This window comes from Corella eumyota, chromosome 5 (genome assembly GCF_963082875.1).
Source record: "Corella eumyota chromosome 5, kaCorEumy4.1, whole genome shotgun sequence".
In the NCBI taxonomy this organism is placed as follows: Eukaryota; Metazoa; Chordata; class Ascidiacea; order Phlebobranchia; family Corellidae; genus Corella; species Corella eumyota.
This window is the reverse complement of record NC_137494.1, coordinates 5,318,909-5,335,248: the sequence shown is the minus strand read 5'-3', so window position 1 is coordinate 5,335,248 and position 16,340 is coordinate 5,318,909. Positions and strand designations below refer to the sequence as shown.

At 25.1% G+C, this 16,340-nt stretch overlaps 5 protein-coding genes across 8 annotated transcripts in view; all 5 read right to left on the bottom strand.

The window, feature by feature from the left end:
* Positions 1-1,242: 1,242 nt before the first annotated feature.
* LOC145753256 (kelch repeat and BTB domain-containing protein 8-like) lies at positions 1,243-2,777 on the bottom strand. Its single transcript, XM_082569660.1, has 5 exons — positions 2,671-2,777; positions 2,215-2,338; positions 1,840-1,993; positions 1,484-1,701; positions 1,243-1,364 (listed from the first exon to the last, which is right to left on the bottom strand). The coding sequence occupies exons 3-5, from the start codon at positions 1,991-1,993 to the stop codon at positions 1,356-1,358; spliced, it is 381 nt and encodes a 126-aa protein (XP_082425786.1). The 5' UTR covers positions 2,215-2,338; positions 2,671-2,777; the 3' UTR covers positions 1,243-1,355.
* Positions 2,778-2,872: 95 nt separating this feature from the next.
* Positions 2,873-6,810, bottom strand: LOC145753253 (kelch-like protein 12). The gene is made up of 13 exons (XM_082569654.1): positions 6,727-6,810; positions 6,531-6,591; positions 6,326-6,449; positions 5,936-6,089; positions 5,579-5,796; positions 5,304-5,459; positions 5,138-5,243; positions 4,978-5,069; positions 4,693-4,876; positions 4,067-4,198; positions 3,779-3,937; positions 3,443-3,590; positions 2,873-3,280 (listed from the first exon to the last, which is right to left on the bottom strand). The coding sequence occupies exons 2-13, from the start codon at positions 6,581-6,583 to the stop codon at positions 3,178-3,180; spliced, it is 1,629 nt and encodes a 542-aa protein (XP_082425780.1). The 5' UTR covers positions 6,584-6,591; positions 6,727-6,810; the 3' UTR covers positions 2,873-3,177.
* A 303-nt stretch (positions 6,811-7,113) lies between these two features.
* LOC145753251 (kelch-like protein 12) lies at positions 7,114-10,888 on the bottom strand. Of its 2 annotated transcripts, none has more exons than XM_082569650.1 (12): positions 10,754-10,888; positions 10,390-10,513; positions 9,973-10,126; positions 9,615-9,832; positions 9,354-9,509; positions 9,174-9,279; positions 9,013-9,104; positions 8,676-8,859; positions 8,123-8,254; positions 7,834-7,992; positions 7,523-7,670; positions 7,114-7,301 (listed from the first exon to the last, which is right to left on the bottom strand). In XM_082569650.1, exons 1-12 carry the CDS (start codon positions 10,807-10,809, stop codon positions 7,199-7,201), a joined length of 1,632 nt encoding a protein of 543 aa, XP_082425776.1. In that variant the 5' UTR covers positions 10,810-10,888; the 3' UTR covers positions 7,114-7,198. The 2 variants fall into 2 exon arrangements, with proteins under 2 accessions (XP_082425776.1, XP_082425777.1); XM_082569651.1 differs by lacking the exon at positions 10,754-10,888 and adding an exon at positions 10,582-10,682.
* Positions 10,889-11,458: 570 nt separating this feature from the next.
* On the bottom strand, positions 11,459-13,110 carry LOC145752795 (uncharacterized). Its single transcript, XM_082569134.1, has one exon. It carries the CDS (start codon positions 13,041-13,043, stop codon positions 11,988-11,990), a length of 1,056 nt encoding a protein of 351 aa, XP_082425260.1. The 5' UTR covers positions 13,044-13,110; the 3' UTR covers positions 11,459-11,987.
* Positions 13,111-13,506: 396 nt separating this feature from the next.
* Positions 13,507-16,340, bottom strand: part of LOC145753023 (cytoplasmic dynein 1 heavy chain 1-like) — a 31,873-nt gene continuing 29,039 nt past the window's right edge. For 2 of the 3 annotated variants that reach the window (XM_082569405.1, XM_082569406.1), the window contains exons 83-90: positions 16,045-16,223; positions 15,701-15,771; positions 15,093-15,271; positions 14,672-14,836; positions 14,447-14,555; positions 14,201-14,372; positions 13,990-14,111; positions 13,507-13,900 (exon numbers count right to left, since the gene is read on the bottom strand). In XM_082569405.1, coding sequence (XP_082425531.1) covers positions 13,778-13,900; positions 13,990-14,111; positions 14,201-14,372; positions 14,447-14,555; positions 14,672-14,836; positions 15,093-15,271; positions 15,701-15,771; positions 16,045-16,223 — 1,120 coding nt within the window. In that variant the 3' untranslated portion in view covers positions 13,507-13,777. Of the gene's footprint in view, positions 13,901-13,989; positions 14,112-14,200; positions 14,373-14,446; positions 14,556-14,671; positions 14,837-15,092; positions 15,272-15,546; positions 15,583-15,700; positions 15,772-16,044; positions 16,224-16,340 lie in introns of all 3 variants that reach the window. The other variant, XM_082569404.1, reaches the window with a different exon arrangement.

Here is a 16,340-nt window from a genome sequence, read left to right as displayed (position 1 = left end):
AGAAAAAACATTTTATAGTTAATCGACATTGAAATATATATTACAACTTTTTTTTAATTTTTACCATTGTGAGCACACAATGCATGGCAACTTCTTCCAACTATCATGTCACTAAGATTTGTCCAAGAGTTAAGTCTGGGATTAAATCTCACACAAGATTTTTTACTATCAATTCCACCAGTCACATAAATATTGTCTAGAAAAATAAATTAAATAGTCAAATATTTTAATTAAATTGTGGCACATACACTTACATAAATCTTTTTTAAATAAAAAAAATTAAAATTTTATACCCTTATAAATTAATAAAAAGGTAAATTTAAACACAAGTAATATTTATTTTTAAAATTATTTAATAAAAAATAAATGTTGTAAGATTTTAAAATTAAATTAATTAAATAATAAACAACTTTACAATAAGTGTGTTTAGCAATAAATAAACTGCAATAAAGGCTAATACCAAATATATAAAAATTACCTATAACAAAAGTTTAGCAATATAACAATAAAATAAAAACAGCAAAACAAAATGTGTTTAAATAGCAAAGATATAAACATCTATGATAAAATAATAAATTTAAAAAATAAATAATTACCATTCCAGACAGCAGCTGCTGCATATCTTCTTCCAATATTCATTAAAGCAATTTCCTTCCAATCAACTTTCGAATCATTTAAGTCCAACATTTCTACTGATTTAGGTTTAGCTTCTCCACCAAAAACATAAATTTGTTGATTTAAGTTAACAGAAGCTGAGCCTTCTCGATCAATTTTAAGGTTCTAAAAATATTCAGATATTAATTTTTATATTACAATATATTTAAAAAAAGGGTAATAATATCCTTAAAAATTAATTTAAATAACCTAAAAACAAAACTTACTGGTAAGTTGGTGAATTGTTTAGTCGTTGGGTCGTATTTAATAACTTCTTTACTTTTATTACTACCACCCAATATAACCAACTCTGTAGAATGTAATTAAAATGTGATAAATAAATTAGAAATTATTGCATATTTGATTATACACAATTTAAAATATTTACCATCAGGATCTACATTTCCTTCTTCATCAACATTTAAACGCACAACATCTAATAAGACACTTTTAACAACTAAGTTCAAACATTCATTGGAATTGTTCACCAACTCCTTGCAAAATTAAAATCAATTTTACAATTAAAAAAACTTTTCAAATGTTCAAACACAAACCTCTTCATGTACAACAGTTTTAATAAAACTTTTTCTCATTTTTTCCAGTTTAAGTAATTGAAACAACTCCAAAAAATATTTTTTACGTTGATCTTTGTCATATTTTATCCAACCAATCACAGCCTTGTAAGCACTTTCCTCAGCATATTAAGAATTCTAAATAAAAATTTAAATTTTAGTAAATTTGTAAAAATAAAGTTTTTGTAACCAATAAATACACCCAACTATTTAAATATCGCTAAAAAAAGCTTATTCATTTTATTATTGTGATTAACCTTTTTGTTTTTAATCCCCACAATAGCTAACATTTCATCCTTGTTAAGTTGATTAAACGTTTTTTGTTGAACAACTTTGCCATAATGTTGATCAATGAAAGTTTGACATTTTTCTTTAAGTTTTTTTTCATTGTATTTCACACTAAAACTTAAATTGCTCAAACAATTTTCAGGATTGAAATTTTCAATCAAAATTTCCAAACAGAATTCTTTTACACCTATAATTTAACAGTTAAGCTTTTTGTTAAGTTTTAAAGAACTAATGACCATATAGTTTAAAGCCTACATAGCAAGACAGTTTTTAAAATAAAAATTTTTTAGAGCATATCCAATTTAAACAACATTTGTTTATATACTTGGTATTTGCATGTAATTAGCTGAAGTATAGAGATCCCAAGCATTCTTATCTCCAACTTTAATCTTCTCAGTGTAGATAAACTCCAATATGGTTTCCATACTTTCAAGACTTACTTCTTGAATATCAGCTGTGTTTTCGTAACTTTCTCTCATCTTTTAAATAAAATATGTAATTTTAAAGAAAGGTTTAGTGTTATGCAAAACGTATTATTAAATGCAACATTGTAACAGTTGATTCTTTGCAAATGACATTAAATATGGTATAATTAGTACATTAATAACAATTATTCTTAAGAAATTATCACTTTAAATTTTTGTTATTACAAATTTACTTAAAACATATATACACAAATTATGCTGTTTATTTATCATACCTTGCTTGTGAACAACTTGCCAAAGAAATCAGAAAAAACTCCCAGAATGGATTTATGAACAGAAAATTCTTGATTTTCGACTTTAATTTTAAAGTCACAATATTTCTTTTTTGTTTTTCTATCACTAAAAAATCAAATTAAATATTAAAAAAACTTCAATAACCCACATCACTGCAAAATATTATAGAAATTTAAATTTCTCACATGTTTAGTTTAATTAAAGAATCTGAAGCATGATTACTCTTAAATTCCTTCATTTTTCTATTATTTAAAACATTTTTAAAATAAAAAAAATAAAGTAAAACTATGCAGGAAATACTTTACATTAATTTAAATTTTTTAACAATTTTTTAACATCAAGTTATAAAATAAATACAAGCGAATTGTTCAAATCTTTGTTTTAAACAAAATTAAAAATTTTCAAAACTTAAAAAATTATTTAAATTAAAAACTTACCTTTTAAAACTTAATTAAATTAAATTTGTAAAAACATATATATTGATTTAATTCAGTATATAATCTTAAACTATATCTAAAAAACAAAATCATAAATAAAATAAAAATACACTATTAAAATAATGTAAAAAATCATTAAAATAAAATACTATTAAACATACATCAATTGGAAAAGTTAGAATATAAACAAAATTGTTGCCGCCCATTTAAAACAAAATAAAGTTTTAATTAAAGCCATAAGGAGAAAATCATTTTAAAAAGTCACATTTAAAATAAATACATAATAAGTATTAAAAATTTAGGCCCAAAATAAGAAAAATAACAAAAAATTTGATATGCAATATTGAAACCACAATTCCTAATAAAATAAACTTGTAAAATTTAGATAAAAATTATAGTTAGACAATTCAGTTAAATGTACTAATGTAGCAAAAAAATCTGTATTTTAATTATTTTTTTAAATTTAATAAAATCAAGAAATTTGTCACAAATATAATGAATTTTTAATTAAACCACAACAACAGGTGCATAGTAGGAAACTTTTTCCATTTGTGCCTCAATCTTCCAATTGTCAAGTTGTGCATCATAAACTTCAATTGTCTTGTTATTGCTAAAAATTAATTGCAAGTATTTAAAATTTGTTTATAAATTTTAAGTTTAAATAAATATCAAATTGCATAATCCATATAAAATAATATAAGTTTTTTATATAAAATAAAAAACTAGTATCACAAAATTTTATATATTTAAAACAAATATAACAAATACTTACTAGCCACCAACAACATAAATTTTTCCTTGTAAAACACAAGCTGAATGATGATACCTTGCCTGATTAAGTGAAGCTATCTCAGACCAGGCATTCTTATTAAAGCAAAACCTTTCAACTGATTTTAGTATAGTTGAACCATTATGACCACCTATTTGTAAAAAAACACTAGTTTTGATAAACAAGTTATTCACATTGTTTAATCATTAACAAAAGTTGTGTGGCTTGTTTTGTAAATTAATTAATTTTTATTAAGTTCATTAAACATTATTAAAATTTCGAAATACAAAAAAAAACTGTAAAGATGAGTTTTTAATAAAAATGAATACTTGCAATTACCAATTGCATAGATTTGTTGGTTTAACAAAACTGCAGCTAACCCAAATCTTTGGTTTAACATTGACGGAATTATTTCCCAGTTTTCTGAAATCAAATTCATGTGCTCAGATGTATTAAGATATTGTCCACCATCATACCCTCCAAAGGCATACAGAAATCCTTATACATAGAATATATAAGTAAACAAAAAACTCAAGACTCTATTAAATTTATTTTTGTATTATTAAGTTAAAAGAATTTTTAGTAACTTAATATTTATATATATTTTATTAAAATTTTTATTTTTACCATTGTGAACACACATTGCATCCTTTTGTCTTCCAACTAACATGTCACTAAGGTTGGTCCAAGAGTTAAATCTGGGATTAAATCTCACACAAGATTTGTAATTATTAACTCCACCAGTCACATAAATATTGTCTAAAAAAATAAACTAGCCAATTATGAGAAATGATTTATAGCGCATATTCTTACAAAAAGTTTTTTTTAACAAAAATAATTTAATTTTTGATATTTATAAAATAAAAAATAGGTTAATTTTAATTTATTTCTAAAATAACTTTACAAAAAACCAATGCTATAAGATTTTTTAAATTTAATCAATTGAATAATAAATAACATTCTACAGTAACTGTGCTTAACAGTGAATATCTTTTTATATGTAGTAAAATTAAGACAAAATTAAAAACTTTTAAAAAAAAGTTTAATTTTTATTGTATATAAAGATTATTTACTAGTATTAAAAAGTTGGGACAAACTAAATAAAAAAACTAATACCAATTAAATAACACTTACCTATAACAAAATTTTAGCATAATAACAATAAAATAAAAACAGCAAAACAAAAACTTTAAAAAGCAAAACTATAAAATATAAAGCCTAATAAAGTATTAATTTAAAAAATAAATATTTACCATTCCAGACAGCAGCTGCTGCATATTTTCTTTTAATATTCATTGAAGTTAATTCCTTCCAATCAGCTTTCGAATCATTTAAGTCCAACATTTCTACTGATTCAGGTTTAGCAACTCCACCAAAAACATAAATTTGTTGATTTAAGATCACAGAAGCTGCTCCAACCCGATCAATTTTAAGGTTCTAAAAATATTCAGATATTAATTTTTATATTACAATATATTCAAAAAAAGGGTAATAATATTTTTAAAAATAAATTTAAATAACCTAAAATCAAAACTTACTGGTAAGTTGGTAAATTGTTTAGTTGTTGGGTTGTATTTAATAACTTCTTTACTTTTATTATGACCACCCAACACAACCAACTCTGTAGAATCTAATTAAAATGTGTTGAATACATTAAAATTATGGCCTATTTGATTATACACAATTTAAAATATTTACCACCAGGATCTACATTTTCATCTTCATCAACATTTAAACGCACAACATCTAATAAGAAACTTTTAACAACTAAGTTCAAACATTCAGTGGAATTGTTCAACAACTCCTTGCAAAATTGAAATCAATTTTACAATTAAAAAAACTTTTCAAATGTTCAAACACAAACCTCTTCATGTACAACAGTTTTAATAAAACTTTTTCTCATTTTTTCCAGTTTAAGTAATCGAAACAACTCCAAAAAATATTTTTGACGTTGATCTTTGTCATATTTTATCCAACCAATCACAGCCTTGTAAGCACTTTCCTCAGCATAATAAGAATTCTAAATAAAAATTTAAATTTTAGTAAATTTGTAAAAATAAAGTTTTTGTAACCAATAAATACACCCAACTATTTAAATATCGCTAAAAAAAGCTTATTCATTTTATTATTGTGATTAACCTTTTTGTTTTTAATCTCTGCAATAGCCAACATTTCATCCTTGTTAAGTTGATTAAACGTTTTTTGTTGAACAACTTTGCCATAATGTTGATCAATAAAAGTTTGACATTTTTCTTTAAGTTTTTTTTCATTGTATTTCACACTAAAACTTAAATTGCTCAAACAATTTTCAGGATTGACATTTTCAATCAAAATTTCCAAACAGAATTCTTTTACACCTATAATTTAACAGTTAAGCTTTTTGTTAAGTTTTTAAAGAACTAATGACAACATTGTTTAAAGCCTACAAAGCAAGACAGTTTTTAAAATAAAAATTTTTTAGAGCATATCTAAGTTAAATATTATTTGTTTATATACTTGGTATTTGCATGTAATCAGCTGAAGTATAAAGATCCCAAGCATTCTCAGATCCAACTTTAATCTTCTCAGTGTAGATAAACTCCAATATGGTTTCCATACTTTTAAGACTTACTCCTTGAATATCAGCTGTGTTTTCATAACTTTCTCTCATCTTTTAAACAAAAAATTAAATTTTCAAACAAGGTTTAAAAACAATAATATGCAAAATTTAATTTTATACACCATAATATGACAGTTTAATTCTACCCAGTGACAATATAAATACGTAAATTCAATGCATGAATAATAATCGTATTTTAAAAAGTAGTACTTAAACTTTTAGATTAACAAATTTGTTAAAAATTTTCTTTAACATAGTAACAAAAGTTCATAATTTATCGGTTATACCTTGCTTGTAAACAACTTGCTAAAGAAATCAGAAAAAACTCCTAAAATAGATTTGTGAACAGAAAATTCTTGATTTTCGACTTTAATTTTAAAGTCACAATATTTCTTTTCTGTTTTTCTATCACTTTAAAAATAAAAAAAAAATTTAAAATCAAGTTTTATTAGCATATAACACTGCAAAATAATATAAAAATATAAATCTTACATGTTCAGTTTAATTGAAGAATCTGAAGCATGATTACTCTTGAATTCCTTCATTTTCTAATCTAAAAAGTCAAAAGATATAATTACTAATTTTTTTTACAAAACTCCACATCTCGGTTACAAATTTATTATATTCAAATGTAAAACCTTTTCCAATTAATGTGTTTTTTTTATTTTATTACATTAATTTAACTTACCTTTAAAATTTCCAATAAACTGAAAAATTTTAAGTAAAAAATTTTTAAATCAATTAAAGCTACTAAAAATACCAACTTAAATCTAAAAATAATAGAATCAACATACTACATTAAAATAAAACTATGCAAAAAACTATTAATTAAAAATTTAAAATACTAATTGTGTCAGCTCTTTCTTAAATAAAAAAAAATAAAACGATTTCATAAAATTGAAAGTAAATTAAAAATACAAACAAAAATTTTTTCCTTTGCACTTAATAAAAAATACAAAAGTTAATACATAATAACAACTATTCGCAACATTAATTATTAACATCTTGGAACAACATATAAACTATAAATTTATATTATAAATAGAATGTTTATGATTAAAATGCAGCAATCAAATACATTAAAAAACAATTTTATTGCAACAGTTTGTGGGAAAATAAAATCAAGGCATTTTTAACATAAATATCACGAAATTTAAATTTTAAACCACAACAACAGATGCATAGTACATAACTTTTTCCATTTCAGTCTCAATCGTCCAACTGTTGAGTTGTGGATCATAAACTTCAATTGTTTTGTTATTGCTAAAAATAATAGATTTTAAATATTATAATATCTCTTTTAATGAAAATATAATTTTTAAGCCAATATAAAAACAAATTTGTAAAAAGCTTTTTAAAATTTCAATTCCTTACATGTATTGGAAATTAAAAAAATCAAAAGTCAAATCTAACTTTTTTATTACAAATAAAAAAACATATTTTTATTTACTTTATTATTTAAAACAAATATAACAAATACTTACTCCCCACCAACAACATAAATCTTTCCTTGTAAAACACCAGCTGAATGATAACACCTTGCCTGATTAAGTAAAGCAACCTCAGACCAGGCATTTTGATTGAAACAAAACTTTTCTACTGATTTTAGTCTAGTTGATCCAGCATAACCACCTATTTGGATAAAATAAGATTTTCTAAACAATTTAACACAAATTTTTAGTCCCTGATAATATTTGCAAAGCTTAATTAGTTATTATTAAAAATTGCAAAAACCAAAACATTAAATTAATAATCAAAAGCAAATTTTTTTTTAAATTGTTTATTGAACAATTACCAATTGCATAGATTTGTTGATTTAACAAAACTGAAGCAAATCCATATCTTTTTTTCAACATTGAAGGGATCATTTCCCACTTTCCTGATGTTAAATCCATTCGCTCAGCTGAATTAAGATATTGTCCACCATCATGTCCACCAATTGCATAAAGAAATCCTTACACATAAAATATATCCATTAACTTAAAATTTAAGAATCTAAAATTTTTCATCGAATTATCAAGAAAAAAACATTTTATAGTTAGTTGACATTTAAATATATATTACAACAATATTTTTATTTTTACCATTGTGAGCACACATTGCAAAGCGTTGTCTTCCAACTATCATGTCACTAAGGTTTGTCCAGGAGTTATGGCTAGAATCAAATTTAACACAAAATTTGTAACTATCATATCCACCAGTCACATAAACATTGTCTAAAAAAATGAACTTAATTTTTTTTAAATTACTTTACAAAAAACCAATGCTATAAGATTTTTGAAATTTAATCAATTAAATAATAAAAAATATTTTACAATAACTGTGTTTAATAGTAAATATAAATTTATATGTGGTAAAATTAAAACAAAATTAAAAAAATTTCAAGACTTAAGAAAAAATTTTTAATTTTTATTGGATATAAAAATTGTCTACATATTTAAAAGTTGTATTTAAAAATTGAGACAAACTAGTATTTAAAAGTTAAGACAAATAAGTACTAATACTAATTATATAATATTTACCTATAACAAAAGTTTAGCATAATACAAATAAAATAAAAACAACAAAACAAAAATTGTTTAAAAAGCAAACATAAAAATATTTGATAAAGTAATAATTTAAAAAATAAATATTTACCATCCCAGACAGCAGCTGCTGCATATGTTCTTCCAATATCCATGGAAGTTATTTCCTTCCAATCAGCTTTCGAATCATTTAAGTCCAACATTTCTACTGACTTAGGTTTTACCTTTCCACCAAAAACATAAATTTGTTGATTTAAGTTAACAGAAGTTGCTCCAACTCGATTAATTTCAAGGTTCTAAAAAATCAAATACTTTTTAAAAGAGCAAATATCCTGCATGTAATAACATGGGAATGCAATTCTTAAAATATGCATGAAAACAATGTAAATATTACAAACCCAATTTAAGTAATATTACAAAAAACAAAAAAGCGTAAAAATAAAACTTACGGGTAAATTGGTAAATTGTTTAGTTGTTGGGTTGTATTTAATTACATCCTTACTACTGTTTGTTCCACCCAATATAATCAACTCAATAGGATCTAAACAAGATGTAATAAATTAAAAATTATGACAACTTGATTAAGCAAAAAAATGTTTACTTTTTTTACCATTCACATCATCTTTTCCTTCTTCTTCCACTTTTAATTCAGTAACATCAGATAATACGCTTTGAACAACTAGGTTTAAACATTCATTAGAGTTTATCACCAACTCCTTGCAAAAAAATTTAATTTTGTAAAAATGTTTTATAATAAATATATTAACATATAGTTATATATTAAACAAACCTCTTTATAGACAACAGTTTTAATAAAACTTTTTCTTATTTTCTCCAACTTTAGTAATCCAAACAATTCCAAAAAATATTTTTGACGCTGGTCTTTGTCAAATTTAATCCAACCAAGCATAGCCTTGTAAGCACTTTCCTCAGCAGAATAAGAATTCTAAATTAAATTTTAATTCTAATAATTTCGAAATATATTATTTTTAAATTTATATAACTTATAAATAAGTTTAAATATGATAATTACTAAATTGAAGAACTTAACCTTTTTATTTTTAATCTTCATAATGGCCAACATTTCATCCTTGTCAAGTTGATTGAACTCTTTTTGTTGAACAACTTTGCCATAATGTTGATCAATAAAAGTTTGACATTTTTCTTCAAGTTTTTTTTCATTGTATTTTACACTTAATCCTAAACTGCTTAAACAATTTACAAGACTGACATTTTCAATCAAAATTTCCAAACAGAATTCTTTTACACCTATAATTTACATGTTTAAGCTTTTTGTTAAGTTTTTAAAGAACTAATGACCATATTGTTTAAAGCCTACACAGCAAGACAGTTTTTAATATAAATATTTTACAAAGCATATCTAAATTAAACAACATTTGTTTATATACTTGGTATTTGCATGTAATCAGCTGAAGTATAAAGATCGCAAGCATTCTCAGTTCCAACTTTAATCTTCTCAGTGTAGATAAACTCCAATATGGTTTCCATACTTACAAGACTTACTCCTTGAATATCAGCTGTGTTTTCATAACTTTCTCTCATCTATATAAAATAATTAATTTTCAAAAATTTTAAAAACAAAAAAATAAATTTTAAACAAAGTTAAGGCCAATAATATGCAAAACTTATTTTTTATACACAATAAAATATCACTTTATTATACCCAGTGATATTATGAGAATGTAAAGTCAATGCCCTATTAATAAATATATCTTTAAAAATCATAACTCAAGCTTTTAAATTAACAAATTAGTTTAAATTTTCTTTGAACATAATAACAAAAGTCCATAATTTATCTGTTATACCTTGCTTGTAAACAACTTGTCAAAGAAATCAGAATAAACTCCCAAAATATTTTTGTGAACAGAAAATTCTTGATTTTCAACTTTAATTTTAAAGTCACAATATGTCTTTTCTGTTTTTCGATCCCTGAGTAAAAAAGTTTAGTTTAAAAATAATTTAAAATTATTTAAAATTTAAGAATTTTTATATATTACATGTTGAGTTTGCTTAAAGAATCTGAAGCATGATTACTTTTGAATTCTTTCATTTTTTTGATAAAAGCTGAATTTATTTTTATATGATAAAATTAAACAATAACTGTTTTAAATTATAATATTATTTAATTTTTTTTTGATACAAGTTAATGTTAAAGCTTAACATATTTACCAAGAGGTTGAATAAAAACAAAAATTATTTAAGTTTAAAGTTACCAAATTCCACATAATTTTTTGTTTTTTTGTATATATATATACATATTTTACAATCTTTAAAGGTTTCTGTTTTTAACCATTACAAAATTACCAATTATGACTAGATTATAAACATAACAAATAATCATAACAAAGTTGCAATTTAAAATCTACTTTATATTACTCAACTATTGTAAGTTTAAAAACTACTTAATATTACTAAACTATTGTAACAAGTTAAAAAAGTCAGGTGTAGGTAAATACTATCATGCACGATTAACCATGAAGTGCTTTGTACCTAGAAGTTTAAATTTAACCATGCCTAACAAATACGAAAACATCGCTAAACAAACAATAGGCATAAAATCAAAATAATTAAATGTAATTCCTTTTTTATTTGTATTCATAACCTACAGATCTAACATGCTGTAGTAAATATATATCACTAAAAAATTTTTAAAATATAAGAAAAGACTCAAATTAAATATACTGGTACCATTTAACCTGTTATTTATTAACATTATGTAAACACAACTACTAAGGTTTAGGAATTTTTATTTATTCATTATATCAAAAGTACGTCCAAAGGTTACAACCACTGTATATTACTAATACTGTTTTAAGGAATGATAAATCAAAACTTAATATAAAATTTTAAAATCCAAAAATAAAACTTGTGCATTTTAATCCTTACATAAATCAAAAAACTTTGCTTTATATTAGACAACATTATTATCCATACTACCCATGTCTCATAAATATAATATTTTAACTAAATTAAAAAACAATTTATAATCTTTTTGTGTTTATGTTTTTACAATAAAAAAACAATCTAAAAAAGTTAATTAAAATTGTTAATGTATATTGTTAAAAACAAATGAAATATTAGTAATTCTTAAGCCAGCAGAATAGAAAAACAATTAAATTTAGACACAAGTTAATGACTCTTTTATAAATTCTTGATTGATAAACACTTTTCAGAAAAAATGCACTGATAGTTGTTACATAAAACACGCACAATCTTATAAAGATTTATTAATTTTCCTTTTCTATAGCAAAAAAATCCAATAAACAATTAGTCACATATATATAAAAAATGCAAAGTTTTCAGATTTCTTATAAAAATTGGAATTGTTCATAATTTTATTGGCAGTGTAATATAGAAACTAAAAACATTGAGTGTTGCAAAATTGTAGTCTTTTTAAAAATATTTACTCAGAATCTTCCACTTCTGTGGTATCAGATTTATCATGAAGCAACACATATTCGCGAGAGCTAAAACCAAACTTTAACACGTCCTGCTCTTTCATTTCATAATATCGTTGCGGATCAATCTGCTGATTGTTAAGAAAAGTTCCATTTGCAGCCCCAAGATCAATAATATACGGTTTAATCTTTCTCTTTAACTGTCCATCATTTTCTTCTTCTACACATCTGAATTGGAATACAGCGTGTTGCTTTGAGCATGATGGATGGTCTACAGCAATATCAACAACCCGTCTTTGTCTTCCTATTAGATACGCGCTCTGCCGATGTAAATGTAAAACTTTAAGTGCTTCAGTACCCTTAAAGGGATAAAGTCGCCATTTTTTCTTAGGAATTCTGGCTTCAGGAGGTTCGTTGTATTTTATAACAACACCTTTGTATGTGTTAGTGTCCTCCGTTAAAGCACCGGATAAACCTAAATTTGATTTTTCCTTTTCAATTGGTTCAGTAGCTTGGTTGCTGCTACTTGGACCCTTAAATGCCTCATTTAGACGTTCATTTCTTTCTTGTCTACTTTGCCCAGACAAAGGTTCCTGTTTAATGGCATTGCTATGCTCATTTTTTATCGCAGAAAAATCAGACTCAGTTTTAATTTGCCTTTGTTTCCGATTTGTACTTAATTCGCTCTGTCTTTTATCAAAGTCTTTTTCTTGTTTAATTGGTATTTCAAGACCATAAGACTGTTTTTTATGATAATCTTTTTCTGGCGATATTGGTGAATTTTCCCTTCTTCGTTTAGAATCTTTTCTAATAGGACTTCTCTTATCCTCTTTGTCATTATATTTATTATTTCTATCTTTTCGTTTTGATTGTTCGTAATTGTCGTTGGAATGTCTTTTATTTGTATCTCGGTCGCGTGAATTTCTCTCGTTTCGTCGGTCTCGGTTGTGCTTATGAGAACTGTAAGCGTCATGACTTGACCTTTCATGCTTTTCATATCTTGACGATTTCTTGTGTTTTTCAGAATACCCTTCCTTCTCTCTATGTTCATATTTTGACATGACTAAACTGATATTACTGTTGTAAGTGTCGGTAATACTTTTCCTGGCACGTGTAGCAAAAAATGTATTTTTGGTAACACTTTTGTTATTGAATATAAAGCAGAAGTTCTGCCTTTTTTGTTTAGTAATACAAGGCAGGCCACAAAAAAATCGTGACGCTTTGTTTCCATTCTTAGCCCCTCGATAATACTTGCTTTATTTTTTGTTTTATAACTAATGATATGTCTTGGTGAAAGAGTATAAAGTCGAGTTTATTGACGGGCAAGTATCACCAGATTATTTTTTTATGAAAAGGTAGGTAACTTAGTAATAGAGCAAATTTACTTAGGTTTCTTGACACTGTTGAGTTTGACAAAATAGAATTTTAAACAATAGTTAATATACGTGCCTAATTTTAGAAACATTTGTATGACAATAAATGTTGTAAAGAGGGTCCTTGCGGAAAAAAAACTTAAACCTCGAATGTTAACACCAAATTTTTAATAGCAACATGCACAACAAAAACTACAAAAGCTTCAAGATTTGAACTGTGAAATATACTTTAAATAATTAGAACTAGTTTGTACCGAAAAAATCGTATGAACTGTGTGGCACTGAAAATTTTACACAATAAATAGATTTAAACTCTGCAGGATAAACAAAACTGATTAAAAGTGTATACAATTTTTAGGGGGAACTTTACAACACACAATTAGTAATAGCGACAAACATTTTTTTCATTATTTTTTTAAGGTTTAATCTGCACTTAGTAATGCAACGCCACGCTCATGGAAACTAAATTCTTCTCCAATAACATTGAAGCTCAATGTAAACAAAAGATCAGATCGCATTCCATTTCTGTATACTGGTAAAGTAACCTAAAACAAAAAATCCCATACTTTAAAATGTTATTTAAAATTTAATATTTCTAATCAAAAAACTAAAGTCTTTTCTGTCAATTAGTAACCTCATGAGGTGGTTTTCTGTCCAAAGTTTCCCAGGAGAGTAGGGTAAGTGGCAACTTTGTTGAAATATCAACTGACAGGGACAGTTTATTGTTGTTACAGTTGGCACCTTGCAGAATTAAACCTAAAAAAGCAAGTATTTATTTAAAAAAATAATTGATACATAAGTTTGCTAAAAAATACTGAAAATTTGCATTGAATATTAAATTATACCAGAAACAGCAAAAGTCTTATTGTCCAGCGAAGGGTTGTTTCCCCCTTGCGTGACCTGTACCCGAAGTGTCAGTTGTTCAAGTGACACACTGTGTGCCTGTGCCACAAACTGACATGTTGCCGTGATGTAAGCCTCTGGTACGAACAGCCCACCCAACCATACATGCAAGTTCTGTAAAAAAAATTTTTTTATGGTAAATTACAAGAAACAGTGAAATTTAATTCCAACCTGCTCAATATTTTTACCTTTAACCCTTTTGCTCCTGTGGCAGCACTAACTCTTTGGAGTTGTTGAATTCTTTCACCAAAATCTGTAATCCACTGAATCACTGTCCAATCTGTTGGCACTTTGTACCTAAAAATATTGTTCACATTAACATATCTAATTTAAAACAAATTGCTCTTTCAAAAATTAAAAAAAAATATCCAGATATTTTAATCCAACATATTCAAGAAATTTTAATCACTTACTTATTCCAAGCATCAGGAAGCATTCCTTTAGTGAGAAGCGAAATAAGAGAACGATGATAATTTGTCTGTTTTTTCTTTCCTTCGCAAACTTGTATCACCTCTCCAAGATCATTTCTCACAATTCCCAATAACTTTACACCCAGGTTAACCTCACGTTCGAAAAATCTAGAAAAATTTATAAATTAAAAATTTAATACACTTCTTACAATTTAATTTTATATTATTAAGATCAATATACCTAGGTTTGATTTCATTGTGTTCAGTATAACACATAAAAATTAACAATCAAACAGAAAAATTATCAAGAAATTGATTTTTTTTCAAACTGTAAAAGACAAATTAAAACTGTTGGGATAATCTTATAGGCTTTTTCAAATCAGGAATAAATTAATAAAAAAAACAATATAAAGTACAAATTTACCTGAACAAAGGATCTTTGATATTATCACTTGTTCTTCTCAGTGAGTGAAGTTGAGTGGGAATCATCGATTTCCAGTTTCGAGTTGTGTTCAACAAAATTTTCATCCACTGCGGTCGACCGTCACTGTCCGACAATGTTGATGACGTCCGTCTGCGACGAGCTTCAGTCGTAGCAGTGACCTTTTAAAAACAAAAAAAATTTTTTTAAATAAAGAAAAAATGTGTGAAGTAACTTAATCACAAAAATGTAAAAAAAAATTTAAAAGCTAAATGGTGTAATAATACCATGTAGGTTTAAAATCTACTACATTGTTTCTAGGCTAATTTAATTAAAATCATTTTTTTTAAATACAAATAAAAAACATAGCCACAAATAGAAGCAGTTTATGTTTATCAATAAAAAAGTTTTTATGATAAAATGTACAAAAAAAGCTCTACATAAAGCGCTAGCATACCAGGACAATTTTTTCCATTTCGGTTTTCATTATTTCCTTAATTAAATTTAAAAAAATAAAAAACATTACATAAAATTATCTAAATATAAAAAGGCAACCTATTTAACACAAATGAAAATATCCGAATTAAATAAATAAAAAATTTCAAACTGACTTGTTCACTTGCTAGATCTTCTTCTTCATCAATTAGTTGAGTTCGCAATAATTTTCGAATCATATCAAATCCTGAGTAACAATAATGTTATTGTTATTATTTATTATACTAATATTCTGATACCAAGAAATTTTCATCATTGTCAAATTAAATTACTATTAAGTAATGCAAAACCTGTACTTATTCTTCTAATATATAATTGGTAGGTTAATAAACATTGTAACAACTATATTATTTAACCAAATAGAAAAAAGAAATATGCAAAAATTATAAAAGGTCGACCCAAATAACCTACAATTACCCAAAACCAAATTTAAAACTAAAAAATAACTAAAAATCAATACCAAGATTAGTCAGTAGTAATTTCTCTGCATTATTAGGAAGACCCAACCAAGATGGTGTTTGTTTTTCCGGCAACTTCTCTGCCCAGTTAACAAAGTCGTGCAAGTGTAAAGCTGACTCTGGCATGCTTATATCACTATGTCCATCCACTTTACATGCAAGGGCAAAGCCATGATCAAAACTGAAGTATAAAAATTTTGGTCAGATAATCAAAAAAAATAATTTTAATTTTGATTAGTATAGCATATATCCAAGTATATACCAATAAACAATAGTTAATTTTTTTTAAACCCATTTT

What these genes read in the sequence shown, in the direction of transcription:
- LOC145753256 (XM_082569660.1), bottom strand. Translation starts at nt 1,993, where the DNA reads ATGAGAGAAAGTTACGAAAACACAGCTGATATTCAAGAAGTAAGTCTT. An exon ending in TAATTACATGCAAATACCAA is followed by an intron (nt 1,702 to 1,839) that starts GTATATAAACAA and finishes GTTAAATTATAG; the next exon opens with GTGTAAAAGAATTCTGTTTG.
- LOC145753253 (XM_082569654.1), bottom strand. Translation starts at nt 6,583, where the DNA reads ATGAAGGAATTCAAGAGTAATCATGCTTCAGATTCTTCAATTAAACTG. An exon ending in TGATTACATGCAAATACCAA is followed by an intron (nt 5,797 to 5,935) that starts GTATATAAACAA and finishes GTTAAATTATAG; the next exon opens with GTGTAAAAGAATTCTGTTTG. An exon ending in TGCAATGTGTGTTCACAATG is followed by an intron (nt 3,938 to 4,066) that starts GTAAAAATAAAA and finishes TCTATGTATAAG; the next exon opens with GATTTCTGTATGCCTTTGGA.
- LOC145753251 (XM_082569650.1), bottom strand. Translation starts at nt 10,809, where the DNA reads ATGTGGAATTTGGTAACTTTAAACTTAAATAATTTTTGTTTTTATTCA. An exon ending in ACAAGTTGTTTACAAGCAAG is followed by an intron (nt 10,127 to 10,389) that starts GTATAACAGATA and finishes TATTTTATATAG; the next exon opens with ATGAGAGAAAGTTATGAAAA. An exon ending in AAACTGTTGTCTATAAAGAG is followed by an intron (nt 9,280 to 9,353) that starts GTTTGTTTAATA and finishes TTTTTTTGCAAG; the next exon opens with GAGTTGGTGATAAACTCTAA.
- LOC145752795 (XM_082569134.1), bottom strand. Translation starts at nt 13,043, where the DNA reads ATGTCAAAATATGAACATAGAGAGAAGGAAGGGTATTCTGAAAAACAC.